The following is a 25,546-nucleotide window of genomic DNA, read 5'->3' as shown; positions in this document are numbered from 1 at the left end:
ATGACTAAAAAGCATGATAATACTACTTCACATAAAAATGCAATTGCTAAATATGGCGCTAGGCTATCAACCAAAAAAACTGGATCAGTTTCGACTCAAATAAATAAACAAGTCAAGGAGCAAGTTATAAAAAATTGAGCTATTTTAACAAGTGTAATAAGGTGTGTTTTATATTGTGCACGGCAAGATATCGGACTACGAGAACATCGAAGAGAAAGAAAAGAAGAATTCAATTGTGAAAATTATGATGCAAGTTTGTGTTCTCGTCATGACGATAATGATACAATAAAAGCTACATCAAAGCTTGTATTACAAAACAGTAAATGAAGTTCATATTGGGAGCCAGATATTTAGTTTAATAATTGTAGATGAGGCTAGAGATCAGTCAAAAATTGAACAAATGAGTATTTGTATTCGATATTTACACAATTTAAAAATTAAAGAAAGATTTTTATATTTTGTCGAATTGAACGATTTAAATGCTCAAGCACTGTGTGATGGCATAATATTTTTTTTAAATAATGTTGGTTTGGATATTTCAAATTGTGTAAGTCAATCATATGATAATTTAATCTATCTACAGTAGAGGTTGAAGAAGATCGGGGCAAGGACAAAACCTTGTGGTAAGCCGTTGTTTAGGTGGCGTAATTTACTTTGAATCTGTCCTAAGTTAACTGGAAACATACGATTGTTCAGCATGTCATTCAATAATTTATATAGAGTAAGGCATGGAAACAATTTGAGTATTTTTGTCATTAAACGCGTATGCCAAACAGTATCATAGGCGGCTGATAAATCAACCAAAACAGCTGTTTTTTTCTTCATATTTCTCTGGAATCCGTTTTCCGCTAATGAAGTTAATGTCGCATGTGGTTCGTTTTACGCTAAAGCTGTTGATTAAAATTTCCGTTTTCGCTACTGGCTGGAACACCGCACAGCTCGATTAGCAGCAAAAAAATAAAAAACAAAGTTTCATAAGCAAGACACACTGAATACAACGAAAAATTCCCGTACGAAGTACGAAACAATAAGAATTACACAAAAACGGTTAATCGAAATACAAACACTGATACGAATATGATATGCAATAACGACAGCCACACTGCTGGCTGGTCGCAAACAACAATATTACATCACGCCGGCCGGCTGGCTGCAGCAGTGGGTTGCAACGTCACACAATAAAAAGAACATGTGAAAAATAAAACGAGAAACTAAAAATATTATATTTTAACGAGTAAAATAGACCATGTTGGTATTTCGACTAAATTTTCGTTCCATAATGGATTATGGCAACTATATCAAAAAATGCAACATATATGTGCCAAAACAAAATCTCGTCATATTATTGTACCACGATTTGATGCGATCAATATTAAAATATAATATAAATTGTATCCATCCTTGTAAAAAGTCAGCCAATACAAAAAAAATTAATTAGGTAGGTAACTCGACCATATTTTGTAATATATTTTAGAAAACTCATATTGTAATGACGATCTTTACGTATGTAAGTCGTAAGAGGAATTTATTATTTCTGCACGTTTAACATCGAAATTAGTTACCTAGGTATACTGCAGTGGTATCACCCATTCTGAGTGAATCACGATAACACATACCATACATCTTATATTCGTACGCTCTATGCTAATGAGTAATGACTCTCAGCAGACTAAATTCAGATTAGCACTGTTAGCTTTATTAAGGTACTGCAGTATGCACTCGTCGATTTTTCATCCGTTCCAACAATAATAGAATTACTGTTAGAGCCTCAGATACAGAGTGCTTTAGAATTTAAGAAAACCTCATTGACTATAGTTATCTCATGAACCGGAAGACTATTCGGTTTAAGTAAATTTCATTGATTTTAGGAATGTAGGCGTACACATAATATACTAGTACTGTTCCTATTGAAATATAAGAACATAGAAGACTTTGAATAATATACAAACAATGGTTTTACTGGTTGGAAATACTTTTAATTACCTAAGTGTAAAAAAACTTAAAATTAACAATAATTACAACCATTGATTCACGTGTAAAATCGTCATACCTACTTTCTATTCGAATCACTCGGTGACAACGGGACTACCCGTGCCTGCACGTGTGACGATATTATAAAGGAAAATATTATTGTCACTTTAGCACATGTAACTTAGCTGCCTCGCTAATTTTACTTATCTTAATATTAAAATATTTCCGCTTATTTTACATAATATGTATCAAATAATATTATATTGACAATTACTATCTACAATATTTACAACAATACTTATTAAGCATAGCGGTTTCATTAATTATAAATAAATAAATTATAACACAAATACAATTTTGAATTAAGATTTCTTATATATTTCAAATATAGTTGTAAAGTGTCATTTATATTTATTTAACCGTTCAAAAATATCACGCTAATGGTGGAAGTCGCAAAGTCTAGTTACAATATTTTAGTGAATCGACTTATTATCAATTTTAAAGGCAACTAAATTATAAATGTGTTCGTTTGGAGATTTATTTTTCAATATTTAAATTTTCATGCAATATGAACAGTATGTAACATATAATAATAAAGTTAAAATAATACTTATAACATGTTTTTACATGGGGAAAATGGATAATCTACTTGTCAGAGAATATTTAATATTATAATAATTATGCAACTTGTACCTTGGGTTTTGTGACAATTTACTATGATAATTCAACTATTGAAACTAAACATAAACTTCACTGCACGGTTGTTTATCAACAACGATAAAATTTAATGTGCGTATTTTACTCGCAGACAATCCAATAACGTAATTGTAAAATATTTCAAATTCATAATCGATCGTTTTATCGTGTTTCAGTATAATAGCGAGAGGAGCTCGTGGTGGTAAGGGGGCCGACGGAATGGGCATTTCGAAGGGAGCCACAGCCATCGCGGTGGTTGAGTTGTCAAAAAACCAACAATTGCACATTTTGGTCGGTCAAGAAGGCGGAGACGCGTGCCGGAAGGTAAGGGCGTTTGAAATTAAAATAACCTATATACTACAACAACAAAATGGCCATAATAATAATAATAATCCAATTCTTCCTGTCCATTGTAAGTGAATCCGATAATATTGTTATCTTCTCTTTGGTTTATGGTGGTGCATGCGCAAAGTGCGAAACAGAAGTATCTGTCCAAGATAGGGTATAATGGGCTTTAGCCTCCCCCATATTTAGAAATATAAATTGAATATATAAACAAAAATTTTAATAGGTATTGTTATCAAACATAATCTATAATTTCAGCTATAATATGTTTTAACATTTTATTTTTATTCGTTTTTCTGACAAAAAAAAAATGTAAGGCACCAGCAAAATTAGATTCCTAAATCCTCACCTGATTGTGGCATAAAATCCAGTTACCTGGGAGGCATAATGTGAAGATCCAGATGAATCATATTGAATGAGTCCTTTTCATAATATAATAGTATTATGTATGTTTCAATACAGATTTGACCTCTGCTCTGCGTGACGAGAAAACTGCGAGGGCGTGAGACATAGTGACCCAGCCTATACGCAAAGGGTCAGCCATTTAAATTGTATTATGATTAAACCCAAATTGTTTATAATTTTGTACAGTAAAGTTTGAAATATAAATTTGTGTATTTAATTGAAAGTATCAGTCAATGAAATTAAAAAATGTTCATTAAATGTATGACTGTTTAATATTTTTTTTTTTTTTTATCATATCGATTTCTCGGGTTTTTTAATTACCTTATAAATTAGTAAAGATCCCATTTAGATTTTTAATTTAATTAACAACAGCTGAATAATTTTTCAAACAGGTATTGCGAATTGAATGAATTTTAGTTTTTATTTGAATTGTTTAGTTATATATAAGTGGAGAAATGTTGACAGTGACAACTCCGTTAAAGTTATCGTTGCTATTTTCCTTGGGGCATCTACATTTTTAACGTTAATAGGTATGATATAGACAAAGAACAAAAATTTTTATTTAGAATTTGACATATTTTTTTACAGATAAACGTTTTTAGATAGATTTACTGTTTTGATTAGAAAACTAACCCCCCCCCCCCTCCCAAAAAAAAAAAAAAAAAAAAAAATTACACATCTACAATAATACTCATTAATTATAATGTTTCCTAGATCCCTATTGTTATAATAATATTATTATCTACATCAAACCATTAAGACATTATTCGTTTTCTGAAAATTGACTTGGAAGTCAGTGTAGCCGGTTAAACGGATGACTTCTCCGTTCAACAATATACTTATCTATACATTATTTATATTATATATTTTTCTTTGTTTGGGCACTTGTATCAGGCAAATATTAATTTTTTTCCTTGGAATTTTTAGACGTTTGAAAAACGCGACGACGCATGCCAGCAAGAACAATACTTCAGGACGGGAAGCGCCCTCAAAGAATTGCATGACTTGCGCCTGCTCAACGGCGGTGGAGGCGGTGGAGGTGGATCTTTTGTTTTTACAGTTAAGTGCCGATTTTTCGTGGATACAAACCCGAAACCAACCTATAACAACAAACTTCCCGCACACTTCATTTTTTTACACGATCTGGAGCGGCGCATACTTTTCCAAGAATATATTACGCACAATGTTTAAACCATGAAATGTCCGAAAATATTTAATATTTCATTTTTTTTTTTTTTTTTTTTTTTAAATTTTATAATAAGACATTCCTAGCCTATAAGGCTATCTACATCTATGGATAAATAACATAATTTTTTTTTGACTAATTTTAACATGATATAAGTATTTACAATTACAATTAAGAGCGATAATTACAATAGTGACTAGTTATTTAATAGCATTATCGAATAAGATCGTGCGGGCGACCGCGTTTTAGTCGTCTTTGAGGTGGTGGACGTATGTGTAAGTTGAAGTGTATTGAGCCAGTTGATTTTTGGAGTGAACTATGGAAATTTTCTGCTAGAGCTTTTATATGATCTTGAATTTTTATGATTCGGAGGTCTTTATGTAGATTTTCGTTGCGTATGAACTATGGTGCGTTTGTTATTATTCTTAATACTTTGTTTTGGAAAATTTGTATTTTTCTTAAGTGTGTCACTGAGCAGTTTCCCCAGATAGGACAAGCATAGGTAATTAGTGAGCGTAATAATTGCTTGTAAATTAATATTGAGCATTTTTTTTGTATAACTGATTTTTTGTTTAGGATAGGAAAATAGCATTGAGAGGCGCTTGTATGCTTGTTGTAATTTAGAAGCTATGTGAGGCCCCCAGGTTAACCTCTTGTCAAGCGTGACACCAAGGTACTTGACAGAGGACTGCCAAGGTATGGAATCGTTGCCGAATCTTAGAGGTGGTGGAGTGGAATAGTGACGTAAGCTAAAAATGACTGCTGAGCTTTTTGAAGCGTTTATGTGTATTTTCCAGTTATTGCACCATGTTGCTAATAGATTTAGGTGATCTTATAAGTTGTTTGTTATCGCTTCAACGTTGCGGGATTCACTGTATATTGTTGCGTCGTCTGCAAATAGTGCAATGTTTGTACGTGGTGACTGTGGTATATCAGAGATGAATATATTGAACAATATAGGTTCCAGTTTGGACCCTTGAGGTACACCAGCAGATATGGTCCGGGGGACAGAGAAATTATCATTAATTCTAACTGAGAATTGCCTATTTGTTAGAAAGGAATTGATAATATCAAATAAGTACTTCGGTGTATTGAAAGATTTTAGTTTGTATAAAAGACCTTTGTGCTATACTTTATCGAACGCTTTTGAGACGTCTATAAATATAATATTTCATTACGAAATCACATTATTCTACTGCCGGGTCGAAAAACATATAAAAACGAATTGCTCTATGATAATAACATCAGAATTAGTTGTTTTATTGACACGATGAATATTTTCTGTGAAGTAGGTATTATTATAGTAGTTTAGAAATGTAATTACATTATAATCGGAGCGATAAACAATAAGGTTAGATTAAGGGGGTTTTTTTTTTTAATTTAATCAATTTAAGTTACATAGTAATATTTATATTATAATTATTAATTAATATAAATAATAATTCAGCACGCAGAAAAATAAATGTATAAAAATAATTTCATATAAGGAATGAAAATGATGATTATAACGAATTTAAATTAAATTATAATTATTTTAAACATAAATGATTAGTTCGTGCAGTTTTAATATTTGTCAACATTATTCCTATATTTTTCATTCGTATAGACAACATTTTGTTGAACCAATTAATTTCAATAGCGTTTATATAAAAAATAATTTGGTAAAATGGTATACCCATTATCATTAATAGTTTTTTTTTAATTTACATTATTGTTTAAAATTCGAAAAAAATTAAAACTGTTGAATAATTTGTGATAAAATATATTTTTAATTTACACAATAGAAATAAAAACATATTATTTACAGGGAAATTATTGTTCATCGAATTTTTGTTAAACTATTTATGATAAACTTAGTTTTTTTAAAATTTTTTCATGGTAGAACATGATAAATACTGTCAACTTTTGATTTTTAAACAAAAAATTCAATAATTTTTGCTTCAGAATGATAAGTAATTTATTTGAATTTAATGAATGTGTAAACATCGAATATAGAATACATTTTTTTATTTTATATTTGAATGCACATAGATCTAAAACAAGAATTATTCACTACACTGCTCCACACATCCGAATATTATACATTTATTATTAAATAATATTATTATTTGTTCAATGTAAAAAAAATTATAACGTAAATAGTTTATATAGTTCTATATGAAGGTATTATGATGAGAAATATATTTCAGTTTTTTTTTTTTTTGTTACAACCATGTTTGAATAAAACTTTGCAAAATACAAAGGTATTTCAAATGCATAAAGTAAATAAAGTAATATTTTAAATTAAAGGGCTCGCGAGAAGAAGGATTCCTACCATTGGTAATTGGTGCTGGTGGAGGTGGATTGGCACATGGACCATTTAAGGATGACAGGAGCCAACATGGTAATGGTACCAACATGAGATTACCAGCGATCACGGCGCCATCGTTTGGTGAAAATCCTGCAGGTTTGTGCTGAAAACTTATTCGTTTTCTTACATTTTTTTTTTTTTTTTTTTTTTTTAATAACGAATGAATGTATTGATTTTTCAATGACACGATTTCATTCAGTCAACACATTTTTTAAGGCAGTTAGCTTTTTAAGCTTTTAACGTTAGGACTGCACTGAAAATTCAATAAAAGTAACTTCAATTACGCACAAACTTAAAAAAAAAATGTGAAAATCAAAAAAAAAAAAAAAATACAAAAATTAATTACTAAGCACATACAATTGACGGTAAAATCATCATTTACAATTAAACCTATATTATAACTCTACTTTTAATTTTTTTTTTTTTTTTAATTTTGCGGTTGTAGATTACAATAATAACATAACTCATATTATTATATATGTGTGATCATCCATAATGCATGCAAATCATGTCCATGTAAAGATTTTACTAAAGAAAGTGACTCTGATCTGCTAGTGTGAAGCTAGGACGTGATGATTGTGGGTCGAGAAAAGGGAATGATTAATTTTACAAAATCGACTCAATCGAGTAAACTTGACATAATCGGAATGGTTTTGAAATGTTTTCGAATTAATATTTAAGGTATTTTCACGGTACTCGTAGGTGCTTGAAGGACCGACCAAGTACATACAGAGAGTGGCCCAGACGTGCATGTGTCTAATTTCATTGCATTTACTACAAAAACTACAGAGAAAATGGAAAGCTTCGTGAAATGTTTCAAAATCGTTGAAAAATTTAAATGATTTAATATTCAGCGAGTAAATACTTTCTGATACGAAACTGGAGAACACTAAACGAACACACAATTGTTATCTAATGAACAAAATATGGACAATATTCTTTATTCAACCCACGTTGATTGTGCTTTTATTATTTCTTCTTCAACATTAACTTGACTCGGAATTACAATGTAATTACCAAATTACCCGGAATTCAATATTATTATACATTCTGATGTATTGTTTTTACCCCTAAAAAATATTGCTCCTTGAGTGACTCTGCTGTGCAATTTTTTCATGCTTAACTTTTCGTTCCTTTTGTGTTTATTTAAACGTATGTAGGGTGATCTTCAAAGTTTTTGATTTGATATTTACAAGTGTTTCCATCTCCGCACTTAACCCATCCCAATCTTATTGTCAGAAATCTTGCTAATCCTACAATCCCTGGTGACCCTCCGAGACGGTTAAAACGGAAATGGTGTCGTGATCTATTGGCACCTAATTTTAATATTAATTAAAATTAAAAAGTTAAAATACCAATAAAAAATAGAAGAACTGAAAATAGTAAAAATAAAAAATAGCAAATGAAAGTGTTACTAAAGGGTGGCTGCTTTCCTCAAAAAAGTCACACTATATATACATTTTATTAAGGATACTTTTTTTTTTTATATATAATTGTATATAAAATCTGTTCACATTTACTTATTGTGCCAAGTGTTATAAATTGTAGATTTCATACAAAATAAAAAAAATATTCACAAGTGTAATGTATTTTGACCGTTTCGTATTTAATCGAAATATATTTATTATTATTGCAACAACGAATAAACCAAATACGAATACAAATAATAAATTATAGCATACTTTCGTTCATAAATAATAAATGAATATTTTTATATATTTAGGCACTCTTGTCAATAATCATTATTGAATAATGGATATTTTACAAGTCTATTAGGTATTTCAATTCATCTTCAAACCTTTACCAAATGATAAATTTATTATAATACCAAATTATGTGTGGCATCGATGTGTATTTGAATACCAAACTTCAATGATTATACCTAATCATAAATTAGTTCATAACTATTTATATCACGATGCTTGTACTTTTTGTAGTTTTGTCACTGTCTGGGTATAAAACTCATTTAAAAGTGTATTACATAGACGCTTAATTAATAGAGCATTACATTTTAAATAAACTGTAACATAATAGGATAAAATAGAAATTAAACTCGTTCGGTAATAACTACAATATATGTTTTCATTTTCTTCTGGTGTTCTAATTGAATAAAGGTGATGCTTGTTTGCTATTTAACACACTTTTATTACATTATAGTCCTTATAGTATCAACCAGAAAATGTATCAACCGGATCCCTTGGTTCTACTTTATTCATTTCAAAACATTTATTCAAATGTATTTTTATAATTATAAGATATGTTACTTGATTCCAGTGCTGGTAATATGAAAACAGAATTTATTCGCTACACAACGTAGCGAATAAATGTAGAATAATTACTTTTAATTATGACTTGAACTTCAGTATTTTGTACTACACTTGTTTCAATTTATGATAATAATCCTGTAATAACGCTTTACCTACCATAACTATTGTTAGTAGAAATTCTTATATACGATAAATTTGTCGTTTAGTTTTTAACCATTTAAACCAAAATGTGATACAAAAATAAATGCAAACTAATACTACAACAGAGGTTTAGTTAATTTAAATATACAATATATTATATTAGTTTTTGTATTCATAGTAATTACGATAGACGGAGATAATACAACTTTTTCATTTATTCAGTAACTAGTAACTATTTCTTTAAAGCCGATCATTCGAATACCTGGGTTTTTTTTGTGAATAAATGTTTAATATTCAAAATGTTAAGAAATTGAGGTAGTAAAAACGAAATTATTTGTCAGTAGTTAATAGGAGTGGCACTTATACGCTGATAACTTGTTAAGTTCGCAAACACACGCTCGGCACACACTTTACTCGCTTGTGATAATAAATCGCCAATATTGAACTTACAAGCCAACACTTACAGACATTAGTGATTTCAAACTATAAATTGCTATTAAAACAAATCAGCACGGCTGGAGATCGAATTCGTAACCGACCCATGTTATACGTATCGTTGTACAAAATCATTAGATATTTTGGTATATTATCCGGTAATACTGCGTCCCAATCAACGGACTCCCACCACCTCAATTTAAAATGTGTAATACACCTATAATATTTTTAATCCTGATCAAATAATTGATAATTTATATAACCCGTGAACTTTATTATTAATTAGTGTATGTTTTTTTTTTGCTTTTTATTCTGTTATACAATTTAACTAACCAAAAAAAAAAAAAATAATAATAATAATAATGAAAAATCAAAACTTTTGTTATAACTGGTGCTAGAGGTTCAAGAGGGGTTGATAACTTATTTTTAATCTTACATTAAACGTCATATTATATTTTTTATAAAAAAAGAACATAACTTTTTTCCAAATATACTTTAATTATTATTTAATAATTTAATACACAGCTGTCTTTATTATAGGTAATAAACCTTTTTTTATTGCTGATATTATTATATATTTATATGTGAATTGTTATTAGAATGTTTAAATTTAGATTTTTGCCAGTTATTACGTTTTGGAGTACAAAAAATCTGAATCTTCAATTTTGATGGTGGATTGTGGTTGAAAATCGAATCTACTTCCAGGGTTAAAAAGTAAAAAGAGTACATTTTAAAATAATAGAAAAAAAAAACAGTGGAAAACGTGAATACTAATATTAATACTATTAATACCTACTACTAATATTATTCAACAAGATTGATTTTTTTTTTTTTTATGTAGATATCTATGGATAGATAGAATAACCGAAGAAACTCAAAATGTTCACCAAATAATTGCATTACTATTACATTGACATTACTATACCCACTAAACATTTACTAAAAGTAACAGTTTTAAATAGATAACTTCTAGAAAGTATATCAATATTATTATAATCATAGAAATGTCTTTTACAAATAAATACTCTTTATAGAATAATAAATTGTATGTACGTAAAACATATAATACCGCCACTCAGACTTAACAGGTCTTAATAGGACCTAATATGACGTTATACGCATAATTTCAAATGATTGTATTCCATTTGATGATTATATAATTTAAGTGTGAAACCCACACCACATTTCTTAGATAAAAACGCAATTTAAACCCATATTTCTTTAAATAAATAATCTGTGTGATAAAAACTATAAACGGTGAAGATGGATAGTGACGTAAAACAAAAATACATGTTTAAATATTATTAGTTATCATTTGCATATCAATTAAACAATATTGTATTATATAATTTATTATAATCTGTATAGTGTAGTATAGTAACAACAATGATAGTAAATAGTAATATTTATTTTTTATATAAACGTGGTGTCCCATGAGGATTTACCCATTACGATATTTCCAAAAATAATGGTTATATAAAAATTCTGGTTTTTCAATAAGAATCACAAGGATAAGAACTACAATTATTTATTATTTTAATATTTTAGTAAAAAGGTTAAAAATAATTTAATTATTTCCAAAAAATGTACTATTGTTTTGTAGAGTTTATTTTTCTGAAAATATTGACATTTCAAAATTTTGTTTTCATTGATTTTCTGATTTAAATTTTTTTTTTTAGTTTCGAGAAAAATTGCGAATTATGTAACACCGTAATGTCATTAAACATGTAACCCGCCGCGCCACGTGCATTCTCATACAGCCGGCCGAATACTTTCTGTGTTCCTAATAGGTACTTAGTTATAAGTTATAATCCTATTTTATTTCTTCAAAACTAGAAAAAATATTGAAAATAAAATATTGAAACATCAATATTTTCAGAAAAATAAACTTTACAAAATGGCTATTTTTAATGTTTTTGGAAATAATTTAGTAAAAAAATATATTTTTTAAATTTGTAAACATTAAAATAAATAAAAAATGAAATAATTGTATTCCCTGCGAATCTTATTCTGAAACCAAAATTTTGATATCTTCATTATTTCGTGAGATATCGCATTGGTAAATCCCCGCGGGACACCCTGTATATCATACATGCCATGTAATAAATTATTATAATGTGGGTAACAAGTCATAAATGTATTATACTAATAATATAATCTTGGAAATACTAATCAAAAAACAAAAGATAGAATGCATATCAAATACGATTTTGAAATCGCAATGGTTATAAATGGTATTTTGAAATTAAAAAATGCCATTACGATTGTGATCATAAAAACTGTGAAATAATGGTAAAATTAAATTAAATTCGATGGTATTTTAATTACATGACATTTTATGGAGGTTTTTTTTAAAATATTTATTTTGGTTTTGTTGACTTCCTTTACACTTCAAAATGCTATGAGGTAATGATTTATGAGTTTATGACTATTATAAAATATGTACTTTAGAACCAATATAATATAAATATTACATTAAAAAATAATTGACAATTTAAATAAAAATAAATGAAAAACTTACTTTTGTCAATACATTGTAAGAACAAAATGAGTAATATTCCGAACAACAAGTTACATTTTAATAAAATTGTTAACAAAATTAACAATGTCTTACCTATTTTTAATTTTTAAACGCAATTATTATTTAAAAAAAATATATATTTACTTTACATTATAATATTATGATTAATGACATGCCTATAATTAAACAATAATAGTTATTATTTACTTGTATTGACTATTACACTTTTAATAATACATTTAAATAGAAAATAACAATTAACCAGATTATAAAACTAAAAGTATAATAGTAATTTACATATTATTATTAGTAGTCTTAAATTTTACATCATAGTTTTAATCTACGAATTTCTATTATGCATTTGTGTAGGGATAATTTATACTAAATATACTTAAACTAAATTAGATTTAAAAGAACAACACAATTAATTAAACATTTTATTCGTGAACTCTATCACTTTCTGAATACTTGTTTTAGCGTTTAAAAATCCTTATTCTGATAACAAATTCCATTTTTCTTTTATAATAAGGCTAAAATGCTTCAATTAATGTTCCGACATTACAAATATTTATTTTTTTATAGTATGTTTTTAAAAACATCGTAGACCCAATAAATATTTTTGTATCCGTTGACTTTTTGTAAGGTTTAGTGTGTTTTTATTTTTTAATCAAGGGATTTAGTTCTTGTCTCAACTGTTGATTAATTAAATTTTATTAATTTGATATTGATTTTGTAAATTATACGCCTATTAATTCAGCATATAATCTAGGTACTTAAGTACTTACGAAATATTTCATACTGTATATTGCTACATTGATACCTACTACCATTAAATGTTCATTCTTTGTCAAGTACCTATTACACAAGTTATAACACATTATTGTAAAATCAATAATATACTCATCTCACTTTAAATTATGTTAGTTTCTCATAATTATTGTACAAGATGCTTGCATGTATATTAGAATATATATCATTTAACACATTAATGATAATAAATTAAATGTACGTATAAATAACAGATAGACAGATTATTAAACACACTTTTTTTAAGGTCGATAACTAATTTTGAATTTTAAAATGTATAATATAATTCATTTAATTAACAACGGAATTCAAAAATTTATAGTTATGAACTATGATCTTAATAAGTACATCTCTGAATATCGACAATAAATAGTAATAGTAATAATATTTTCCGATTAATATATTCACGAAAAGGTGACAAAAGTCAAGTGCCTATATTAGATTAGTTAGGTATCCATTTATCAATGAAGTCCAAATTACTTTGAACGTACGATATTTATTTAATAGATTTTCATTCGGACCATGTCTTTTTTTTTTTTGGAAATAGTTAGATTTTTGTTTTTTTGATCAATGAGGTATCGAAATAGTTTATACATCTAGTTGAAAAAAATAATAACTATATGTTTTATATATGTACGTTTATAATTAATATTAAACTATGATAAATATTCGAATTTTTGAATGCTACCTACATATTATAACCTAATTTTATATTTTTTTTACTTGTTTCGTTTGTAATGTTATACGTAACAAACGTATATCTAACTAATCAAATCGTTTAATTATAATATTGTAATTACATTTTGGCTATGTGAAACGAACATATTGTTTGTATTCCATTTTCCAAGTAAACTCAATATTGTGCGAAGTATCTGTAGACATCCCAGATGATTAGAATTGATAATATTATAATTATTATTAACATGTAATTTCACAAACAATATTATTATTGTTCATGTTCTACTTTAAAACGTTTAGGTAATTCAAATTTGTGATTTGATTCATTGAATTGAACGTTCTCATATTTTGTCTTATTATAAACAAGAGTGTTGAAATCAACTATCTACATAATACAGAAATTTAATAATTACGAAAGGTACAATAAAGGTACTCAATCATATCATCTATTATTTTCATTCTTTGTTATGCGAATTGGATATTTAACTATTAATTTATAGTAATGGAATATGATTTTATAATATTATTTATTAAGGTTACATCTTACATAGGCATTAGCCATTATATTATTTTTTCGTAGATAGTACGTTATAACTTATAATATTAACCACTAGCATATACAATATTGTGTTTATTAATCCCAATGTCAATGTGTGCATGGTTAATGGTTATACTATAGCATTTTAGGTCAGAATGGACACAAAACAGAGTGGTTATAATGATTATATTGATCGTACTAGTTCAACAACTGTTTGACTTATGTCAGTGAACTTTTCAAAGCGGGGTTATATTGTGTGTGATACAATTTCATATGATTTCGATATAGTTTCATATTGTGAAAATCATAATCAAATTAATATGGTTGAAATGTTTTCAAATTTATCGCGTACCTATGGAATGTATTACTATCTGACGTGACTTACCTATATAAATTCGTTATATATGATATTATTTATATATTATACAGTGTTTTTTCTGAATCAATATATACCAAGGAGTGAAAATTCTAAATCTAAATAACGCGAATAAAACAAATAATTTTTTGTTATTCTTAAACAAACTAACCATAAACACAAATAGCTGTATTTTTGTTTTTGTTAATATGTTTTTTTATATATATATATATGGATCTTAAAAGAAATTTAAGTTAAAATAATATTGACGAAAAAGAATATAATATGTAATATATAGTTCAGATGAAAAATCCATATCCAATATACATAATCTAGTAGAATCAGTCTAGAAAGAATAAAAATTCCCGAAAGATTGGAGAACCGCATTAGTGTGTCCGATATATTATACAAAAAAACTATCTACTTGAGTGCAACAATTATAGGATTGTTTTACTCAATACAACATACAAAGTTTTATCATATTGCATCCTAGATAGAATTAAACCAATCTCCGAAGGAATACTGGGAGACTACCAAGGGAGTTTTAGACCGAACAGATCTACTATAGACCAAATATTTATTATAAGGCAGATATTTAAAAAAATGTGGGAGTTTTATAAGGACTATACCTTGATTGTAGACTTTGAGAGAGCATACACATAGATTAACCCTATTTAATATATTAAAAGATTTCAATATGCCAAAAAAATTAATTAACCTGATTAAAATGACTATGGAAAATTCTGAAATAAAAATAAAGATAGCGAACTCTGCATATAAATCGTTCAAACTAACATCTGGTTTAAGTCAAGGGGATGCATTATCTCCAATCCTTTTTAACCTAGTTCTGGAAAACATTGTCAGAGCTATGGATTAATCGGAAGGTATAACTTTAAGACAGTCAAAGATAGGCCTGCTAGCAGATGCCGACGATATTGCATCATAGGAGACAATATCGAAATAGTAAAAATACATTTTAAGAAACTAATGGATGCTACGAGTAAGGTTGGTCTCAGAATAAATGATGATAAGACGGAATATATGAAACTCGACAAAGAGACAGGGCGTATCGGCACGGAGAAAGTATGAATGTATATGGATGTATATTCTATAGGGTTTCACAATTTAAATACTTAGTTGTCCTCTTAACTCAGATAATGAGTTAAAAATATAGATTTTAAAAAGAATACAACTGGCCAACAACTGCTATTTTGGTATGGGTACCTGCTAAAATCTAGATCAATATCTTTAAATTAAAAAATAAAAATATACATGACATTAATACGTCCTGTCATCCTATATGGGCCAGAAACATGGGCTTCAAGAAAGATATCCTCTATCTATCTCATTTCCTCAATAAGATTGGACACATTTGAAAGGAAAGTTTTAAGATGAATCTATGGACCTTGTCTCTACTCAGGAACCGAAGAATGAAGAATTTGAATCAATGAGGAACTACATAACTTGTTTCAAAGACCAAGTATTTCAAGGAAAGTTGCAAAAAGAAGACTGACGTGGGCAGGTCAAGCTTGGAGGAAAAAAAACGCTATAATACAGTAATTAAAGAGGAACCGCAGTAAAAAACGCCATTAAGCAGACCACGCCTCAGATGGGAAGACTGTGTGAAGAGAGAAGTTAAAGAAATAGACCTAAGAGCAAACTGAAGAGAAATAGCTGAAAACAGAATAAAATGGAGAGAAATTTGTTTTACGGGACGGCCTTAAACGCCGGACCCCCCCCCCCTCAAAAAAAAAAAAATAAAATTTATTTTAAAACTTTCTACTGTAATTACGAGTATGTGCTCTATAAAAACAAATCAATTTAACTGTTACTTTTTTAGAACGATTTTTTTAACACACTTGTCGAATCTCACTTAACTTATATTACCTAAAACCTATTGCATTTGAGTAATTTATTTTTTTTGTATGACTGCAGGTGCTGGCGGTGGCTGGGCTCCGGGAAACTATACGGAAGACAAAAAAACTACTGGCTCGGCTTTGTTGGGGACTGGTGGTTTCGGAAGCGATGGAGGTGGTGTTGGAGGACTGGCCTGTTACAAGAGCCGAGGCAACACTAAAGGATTTGGCGGTTTCGGTGGAGGTGGTGGCGGATGCGTTGCTGGTGGTGGAGGTGGTGGTTTCACCGGTAAGCCAATATTGACATTGATATACGCAGGGAAAAACAAGCACAGGTCTCGATAAATCCTAGAGTGGCCGGATGCAGTACCATTACCTTACATTCATTTTATTACACGTTTTTTTTGTTTTGTGTCCACATAGTTTGAAAATTAATTCTACTATCAAACAATAAACAAGCTACCTATACTATATGTTCATAAAATATCCAGAGTGATTAGAGGTATTGAGTTTATAGAGAATCGCCCACATGGAATATTTCTTTGAATAATACATTTTGTAACACGAATATTATTATATTCGCTGCACCGAATAATTGTATGGTTTCAGTTCGTTACTAAAAATTGAGTCCATCTCATACGTGATACTGAAAACACCTTCACGACTCCCTTAGTCCTGAAGAAGATACCATGATAAAAATGTCATTACTCACCAATTATATTATACACTTAAACAACATAGTTTAAGTTTAATTAAGATTTACAAAAAATCATGAAATTATTGTTTGAAATAAAAGTCAATACCTAGTCTTAGATTTCGAGCCTTTAACATTAATTTTTAAAAAAGTTCATAACATAAACACATTGTTTTCTTTAGTAACAAAATAATTAAAATTCTGATTTTTAGAATTTTTTAGTATATTTAGTATATTTAAAGAACATCTTTATGTACAATAGTCTGAAAAAAGTTCTTTAAGTACGCTTAAAAGTTCAGAAAGTCAGAATTTTAATACATCTTATTGGTTTGGACACTGATAAATCATTTTTTTTTTTACACTCAACTCTAAGTTTAGAGTTGTAGTTAGCTAACAATACAATTATATATATATATATATATATATATATATTTTGTACAACACATATAATAATATCAATAGATGCGTTAAAAATTGACTAACACTAACGCAATTAGACGTATCGTTCAACTCATAAAGCATAATAATTGTTGGTGAAATAGCAATTATAATAGACTCAACGACCAACACCAGTTTACATTATTACATGGTACAATGGAACGAGATGTGAGTTTGTTGGTCAAGTAGTCAAACAATAATATTAATGTGTAAATGTAAAAAAAAGAGAGGGGCTCACAAATCCAGCAACCGCACTCTCTGAAGTATTGGTGAAATAATAAATCAGCTCCACTGCAATAAAATAAGATTGCAAATGTATATGTGACAACGTCCGTTTTCTACGAATAATTTATTGCAATCTTATACAATTTTTTACAAAATATGCACAGTTTTTATGTTCTTATAATAATATAAAATGTTTCAACAATATAATAACCGTGCTTACAGTAAAAAAAAAACAAAAAGTAATCACTAAATCAATTAATCAGTCTTGATTTACGGGGGCCAATTCAGCACATAATTCAAATAATTCACATAATTCAACACATGTTATAACTGTCCTAAAATTCTAGTCGAAATAATTTGAGGTTTTCATGACATAAAATAAAATAAATAATAAAAGAAGCATAAATTGAAAAATTGTTCGTATATATCTTATTAATAATGTTATTATATAATAATTAAATCTAAACAAATTCGTATTGTTCTATTTCAGTATCCTTGGCCTCTAATCTTATACGTTATACTTATAAAAGACTTAAACATAAGGTTCGTTTAATAATTGATTAGAACTAAACGATACTTCTAAATGTTCTTACCACCAAAGAGATTCTCTGGCAAGATATTTTTAAAAAGCATTGAAGTGGATATACGTTATTTTTTATCCGATCCTGAATTAATGTAATGTTTTTAATTTAAATTCCATTTTTCTGCATTTTAATTTTTGTAAAACAACAAACGACCCTTTTTACGTCCCTAAACTATTGTATATTTAAACATAACAAGCAGAATGATGATTTAACAGATGCAAATATTACCTCTATAAAATGCATTATCCATGACCTTTTGTTTATCTAACAATTACATAGCAAAATGCCAGTCGTTAATGTGTATTCTTGATTGCACTTGATGGTTGAAATGATTCCGACATAATATAGTATATAAAGGTACTTTAATATACTTAATACTTTAATACCTAACATAAAACTAATTTAAATGAATACGAAATATCAATGACAGTTAATATTATTGAGATTTCAATAACAGGTAAGCTGGGAATTTTTTGTATGAGGATTTTCTTTGATGTATTTTTTCTTTTTTTTTCATTGGCTTTAATAACATTATACCTAATTTTTTGCTTGAGTTATATGAAAAATGTATACGATTTTTTTTTAACACTTCTCATCTGTACACTGTTCTCAGAGTGTGTAATGAACGCTTTTATATACGTTTTGGTTACTAAAAAATTTTAAAACTAAGTCGTTGATATTATAATGTGGTAATCATCATAATTTATGTTTAATAACCATATAATACAAATCAATGAATACAATGTCAAATTATCTTTTTATACAATATTAAGTTAATACTTGACTATTTTCCTCGCTCAGTACACCATACGATGTATATCAGGTACAGAATACAATATCAATACGTGGAAAATTATACAATGCAATACATTCCCATTCACAATATTATAATAATTCAATGTACTCAAAATTATGGCCGCTTTAAATATTTACGAGTAATGGATTCAGTAGCAATTTAACTGTTGTGTGGTGGTTTTTCTCGTGGGAATAACCCTACAGGCAGTGGGTGCTGACAACGAGCCAGTTAATTTTTTTATTGAGTTTTGACCTTCCTTTAAAAGGTGGCGAAGAACACTCACCACTAGCCAGAAAACAAGTATTTAATACAAGCCCAGGATCAGGACTACTTTGAGGTTTGGTCATCACCTGTTATATGTACAATCTGACTGTTAGGTCCGGGGTAGTACTGTATAACGTTAGTCATTCTGGATACAGTGTCTGCTGGCCGTCGTCAATCAATAGGTTTCCATGGAACGTTCTATTCTTATTATTTTTTTTTTTATTGATAATAAGGCTTATAACAAGTTCATTAGCCTGCGGTGGATTTATATTATTATATGGTTGGGAATTACATTATTATGTGTTAGTAGTTTTTGCAGTTTTAAATATTTACTGTACCTACAGTTTGTTAGTAAAGACATTTTTTACAGTGTTAGATTTTGGTGTTAATGCCAATTTATTTGAAGAATCTGTGTATTAAGTGATTATTGTGTTCTCCTAGTGCTTCCTCTATTGAATAAGATTGGTTGAGGATGGATCTTGCGTTGACATACAGCGGGCAATCTAGGACTATGTGTTTGATCGATAGCTTTTCGTTGCACTGGACACAGAGAGGATGTTCTTCATGTTTTATGATATGCATATGGGTGAGGTTAGTATGACTGATTTTTGTTTTTGTGTTGAAGGTTTCGGAACGTCTAGAGATATTCTAGGCTGGGAATGCCATTTGGTAACTTTCTTTTTTATTGATTTTAATTTGTTTGTCATTGGTATTTCATCCCAGGATGTTTGTCACATATTTGTAGAGTGTGTGTTTATGATTTTTTTTATATCTTGGTATGGAAGAGTAGTAATGAATGAGGACGAGGTTGAGGTGATTGCTTCGTTTTCCAGCGTAGCCGCTTTTTTGTTTTCTGGGATACCTGTATGAGAGGAGACCCACATGAATTTAAACACTTTTTGGGTCGAAGAATGATGTTATGAATTTGGTAAATTATTTCATTAGAGGGGTTAGGTGCTTTGATGGCAAGAGGGACGTTTAGGGAGTCGCTGATTATAAGAATTTTATTTGTGGAAGCTGAATTTACGAATAATAATGCTCCTTTGATGGCTTGAGTTTCCGCTGTGAAGATGCTAGCTTCAGTGAGTAGTTTGAAGCATTTTGGAGTACGGTTTGTGTAGTAGGTGAATCCTACTCCAACACAGATTTTAGAAGCATCAGTGTAGATTTGTTTGAAATCTTGGAATTCGTAGTGTAAAATTTCGTTGAAGATTGCTATGATTGTTGTATGTGGAGTCCTGTTTTTTTTTTTGAAATGAAGAAGCTGCGTGTTAATTTTAGAGGACTATTGCCAGAAGGTGGTTTTTGTAAACGGATAAAAGGTGTCTGTGTTGATAAGTCAATTTGAATTGCCACTCAGTTTGATGTACGAGTATGTATCTATGATGTTTCACAGTTAATTGACAATTATGCCTTGGGTTTTGGCTGGAGAAAACTTGAGGCCTGTGACTGAAGAGCAGTGTGATAGGGCTTATAGCGCGGTTTGAAGGAGAGTTACTGTAGTTTTTATATCCCCACCTCTGCAATAAATGTTGCAGTCGTTGGCAAAAAGTGTACTTTTTATGAGAGGCCGTATGTTATTGAATATATCATTTATTGTGACGAGGAATAGTGTAACACTTATTGATGATCCTTGGGGTTGTCCGTTCTCAATGTCTAGATGTTTAGAGAGTACATTCCTTAGTTTTACTTGGATTTTTCAATCAATAAGAAAATTGTGAAGGAAGTTTAGCATGTTTCCTGTAATATTCCATTTTTGGAGGGAAGATAATTCATTATTCTCCATACCATGTCATAGGCATTTACTATGTCTAGAGTGATCAGGATTAGTGTTGTTTTCTTATGATTGCTTCGGTTATGTCTGTGTGAAGTGTAGCTAAGATATCTTGAGTTGAATGGATTTTATGAAAGCCACATTGTTGTTTTGTGAATTTTTTGTTCGTTTCGAAAATCAGTACTAAGCGGTTTATTTATTATTTTTTCGAGTACTTTGCTAAGAGTACTAATAAGCGAAATTGGACGGTAGCTGAGAATATTGAATTTATTTTTTTCTGTTTTCAGTATACGGATTACAAATGCATGTCTCCATTGGTTAGGAAAAATGTTGTCATTGTTCTAGATTAGGTTGTAAATTTTCAAGTAGAGTGTTAATTGTGTTGTCAGATAGGTTATTCAAGGAGGTAAAAGGTATAAAATTGGGTCCAGGACTTTTTATATTACAGTTTTGTAGGGCAAAGAGAAGTTCTTTTATATTGAATGGGTGATTGTATCCCGCAGTATCAGGTTGATAGGATTAACTGCAAAATTTATTTCAGTTTCATTTTTGAATATTAAGAAATTATCCCCATAGTTTGTGTTACTGCTGTTTGTTTGAAACGACTCACTGAAGGATGGGCAATTTCATGGGCTGAATGTAGTTTGATTTAGTTATAGTAAATGTGATTTGGAAGAAGCTGGTGTTTACATCATTTGAGTGCTCATATTTTTTTCTAAACTTGTGATGACTGAGTCCTGATTTTTGTGTAGATGTATATTTTTTCCAGCATTCGAGTTTACTTTTTTTAGTGTTAATAATTTGTTATCTGTTCATCAATATAAGGTTGGTTTATGGATGGAGTATGTTCATTGAGAAGATCTAATTGGTTTTTTGTGATGTACTGCTCGACAACACGGGAGAATAGATCCCAGTTTTGTGATTTGAGTTTCCATTTTTTGGATCTGATTTAGAAGGTTGATGAAAAAGTTGTAATTGTATAGGCCAGTGGTCGCTACCATTATAGGCTGGTCAATACTTGGGGCAATGCTCGTACTTGCTATAGACAGATCAATATTGTTGATAGATTTATGTTTGTTACGTTATGACTAGTAAAGCTACCATTATGTAGGAGCATTATGTTCGGTTCTTCAAGCATTTTCTCTACTATTTTTCTTCTACTATCTATGTAGGAAGAGCCCCATAGTATATTTCGACTGTTAAAGTCACTAATCAATATGAACGGTTTCGGTAGTTGTGAAGTAATGTGAATAAGGTCATGAAATCTGAAGTTAGTTTTTGCAAACAGATCCTCCTCTGCTGTCGGTTCTAACAGGAAAAAAAAGCTGAAGTTGGTGCTGTCAGGCAGATAAATGTTACAAATACAAATTTGAATTTGAATTTTTATTGATAATCCTTTGGCTTCCAAATGTGTTTGACTTGATGGTTTTCTATGTTAAAAAAAATTCTAAATTCTGTGTTGTCGAAATTGATGACGATTGAACTGGGTACATTAGTTATGTCATCAGAGTGTTTGTAATCTTGACGACGAAAGCTACTAACCTGTGCCAGGATTTCACGAAAACCGGCTTTAAGAAAAGTTATTTGATATATAGTTTTGATGCTTTTTAATAGTAGATGTTCGTTGATTATTTCATGTGGGATTATCGGTAGGGCATTAGAGATGATAAATATTTTTGCAGGATCGACCAACCGGCGAAAAAGTATTTGATGTTCGTTTATTGAAATAGATGAAACATTTTTAATTAATTTATCAACGATATGCTTGTCCGTAAAGTAAACATAACAACGGTTGTTGGAGATACGGGATGCAAATGAAATATTTTTAGTTGGAGTTATTTTTCCGAGGGCTTTTATGTATTCAATTTGGGCTATATCGCTAATGGTGTTTAGAACAATAGCTTGTTCTTTTTTTGGAAAAATTATGTTTTCAGTGTAACCTGCGAATGATTTTGGTGTGTTGGTTTTTATTTGAGATGTAGATTGTGTTTGTTTGTGGGTATTCGTGACTGATAAAGTCGCCGAAGCCATATTATCGGTTGATTGCGCTGTGTAGAGTAACAGCGGCTTAATTAGTTGACTAGTGAGGGCCGATAATGATAAGAAGTTACATACTTACCCAAAGAATGTTCATGTAGTAATATACGATAATAATAATAATATAATTTAATATACTATAATATAATATAATAATAATAATATACAGGTATCACAAGCTAATAAATACGTAACATACGTATGCTCTGGGCGGAGTTGGAACTCGTACTGTTTATTGTTATTATCTTGAGTAATGAGGCGACTACGTGCAGAACGTTGTGTTGGTTACAAGTGATCGTTTTCAAAATTTCTAAAGTTGTCCATCAGCACTGAATTTTCTCGTTTTATTCATCTAATACTTAACTGTATCATTACCTAAATGTTTAGTTTAACAGATATTAATATTACAATCATGGTAGTTTACTATAGACAGTCGTCAAAATCAACATTCAAATGAATACTAATTAAGACCTAAAATAACATTATATTATATTATTATGTATACCTAGTAAAATTGATATTAGTTATTATTTTTTGATAATTTAATGGTGTGTAACGTGTAAATGTTGTTATATTTTTATGAAACACTCTTAATGGCTGCTTTAACAACTATTTATAATTTTTAATTTTTCGATTACATACAAATAACTTCTTCATACAATTTATTGAAAAGTTCGTAATAATAATCTTCAAAAATAAATACATCTAAAAAAATATTTATTTACATAAAAATTTCTTTAAGCCTATAGTATTATGACAACTTTTTAAAATATTGATTTTTACATAACTTCCAAGCAAATATTGAAATATATATAATACTTTAAAATATGATTATGATACGAAATTGCATCGTATGTTCATGGAAATGGCAGCTCATGAGCTGTATAAGGGGTAAGACAGATTATATAGATATTTTCAAAATGTATGTGAGAAGAAATGCTGTTAAAATATAAAAAATAACTTTAAAAGTTGAAATTTGAATAATAATAACATGTTATTAATTATTATTATGTTAAATGTTAATTTTTATTTGCTTGATAACAAATAATGTCTACATTTTGCGATAAAAGTATTGTGGGTAGGTACACACTTACACTACATGACATTATGTCCATTTTAACAATCCTCCCAGTTCTTATTTATATTAATGGAAATTACGTCGTTTCAACAAACTACTAATGGATAATGTTGACAAACTCTGAGGCTCGAATCGTTCAACCTCATTTCATAATAAAATTCCGACTTCACCATCTACCATGATATATTTTATTATCATACACCTCATCCAAGACCGAATATTATTAACCTTTCGGCACTCTTCAGCTTTCGTCGAGATCATTCTTTCGTTCAACGAACGTCTTCGTTGTGATTTTTGTTAACAATGACAAAGTATGTGGTAGTATCAAAAAACTTTTATATTTTAAAATGTATGTTAAATTATTGAATATAATATTCTTAAATTCGATTGGAAATAACTATATTTATAGTATACATATATATCACACCCACATAGTGAAATCGTTCATTTCATGACTGGATATCTAGATAGTGAATTTTTTCCTGATCGTTAATTTTGACGAAATTACATTAGATATATGGACCTCCAATTCATAAAATGGACAATACCTAGGTACCTATATTGTGTACATTTTGTAATTATTATGAAACAAGATTGTGATGCTATTTTGCATTAAACAATTATATTATATCATAATATTATAACTTATTACTAAATTATAATTATAATTTTCTATCTTATTCTATGGACAAAATTATATTAATAAAATAATTATTCGATTGACTTAAATAATAATTTTCAAAAATGGTTTGCATAAACTTGGAATAAAATTGAAAATATGGTTTACTAGATGGTTCAGTGGTGAATGTTTGAAAAAATCAACAGAGTGTGTGAGAAATGATTAAAAATATTTAAGAAGGGCAATGATTTTTGTCTTGTTTATTTAATGCAAAAACTCTTTGCCAATCAAGTAGGTGTGCTTGTTTTAAAGATAACATGATATGTAACAGTCGATGTCATAATAAATCGCCATGTAAAAATAAATAATAAGGAAGAAAAATGTATAGGTACTTATAGTTTATTATTTATTCTTTAAGTCAATTATATAATTATTTTGTTAATAATTCATAAAATGATCAATGGATGTCATTGCCATGTATTTTTG

At 29.0% G+C, this 25,546-nt stretch overlaps 1 protein-coding gene across 2 annotated transcripts in view; it reads left to right on the top strand.

Moving 5' to 3' along the window:
* LOC107167771 (tyrosine-protein kinase receptor-like) overlaps positions 1-25,546 on the top strand; it is a 409,135-nt gene that overhangs the window by 369,184 nt on the left and 14,405 nt on the right. For both annotated transcript variants that reach the window (XM_089216481.1, XM_089216480.1), the window contains exons 13-16: positions 2,844-2,991; positions 4,345-4,476; positions 6,893-7,049; positions 16,631-16,840. In XM_089216481.1, coding sequence (XP_089072607.1) covers positions 2,844-2,991; positions 4,345-4,476; positions 6,893-7,049; positions 16,631-16,840 — 647 coding nt within the window. The remainder of the gene's footprint in view (positions 1-2,843; positions 2,992-4,344; positions 4,477-6,892; positions 7,050-16,630; positions 16,841-25,546) is intronic.

Source organism: Diuraphis noxia, unplaced genomic scaffold, assembly GCF_037042655.1.
Source record: "Diuraphis noxia isolate RWA-SAM2 unplaced genomic scaffold, SU_Dnox_SAM2 contig0001, whole genome shotgun sequence".
Classification (NCBI taxonomy): domain Eukaryota; kingdom Metazoa; phylum Arthropoda; class Insecta; order Hemiptera; family Aphididae; genus Diuraphis; species Diuraphis noxia.
Note: the sequence above shows the minus strand (reverse complement) of the source record. Positions and strands in the feature narration are given on the sequence as shown.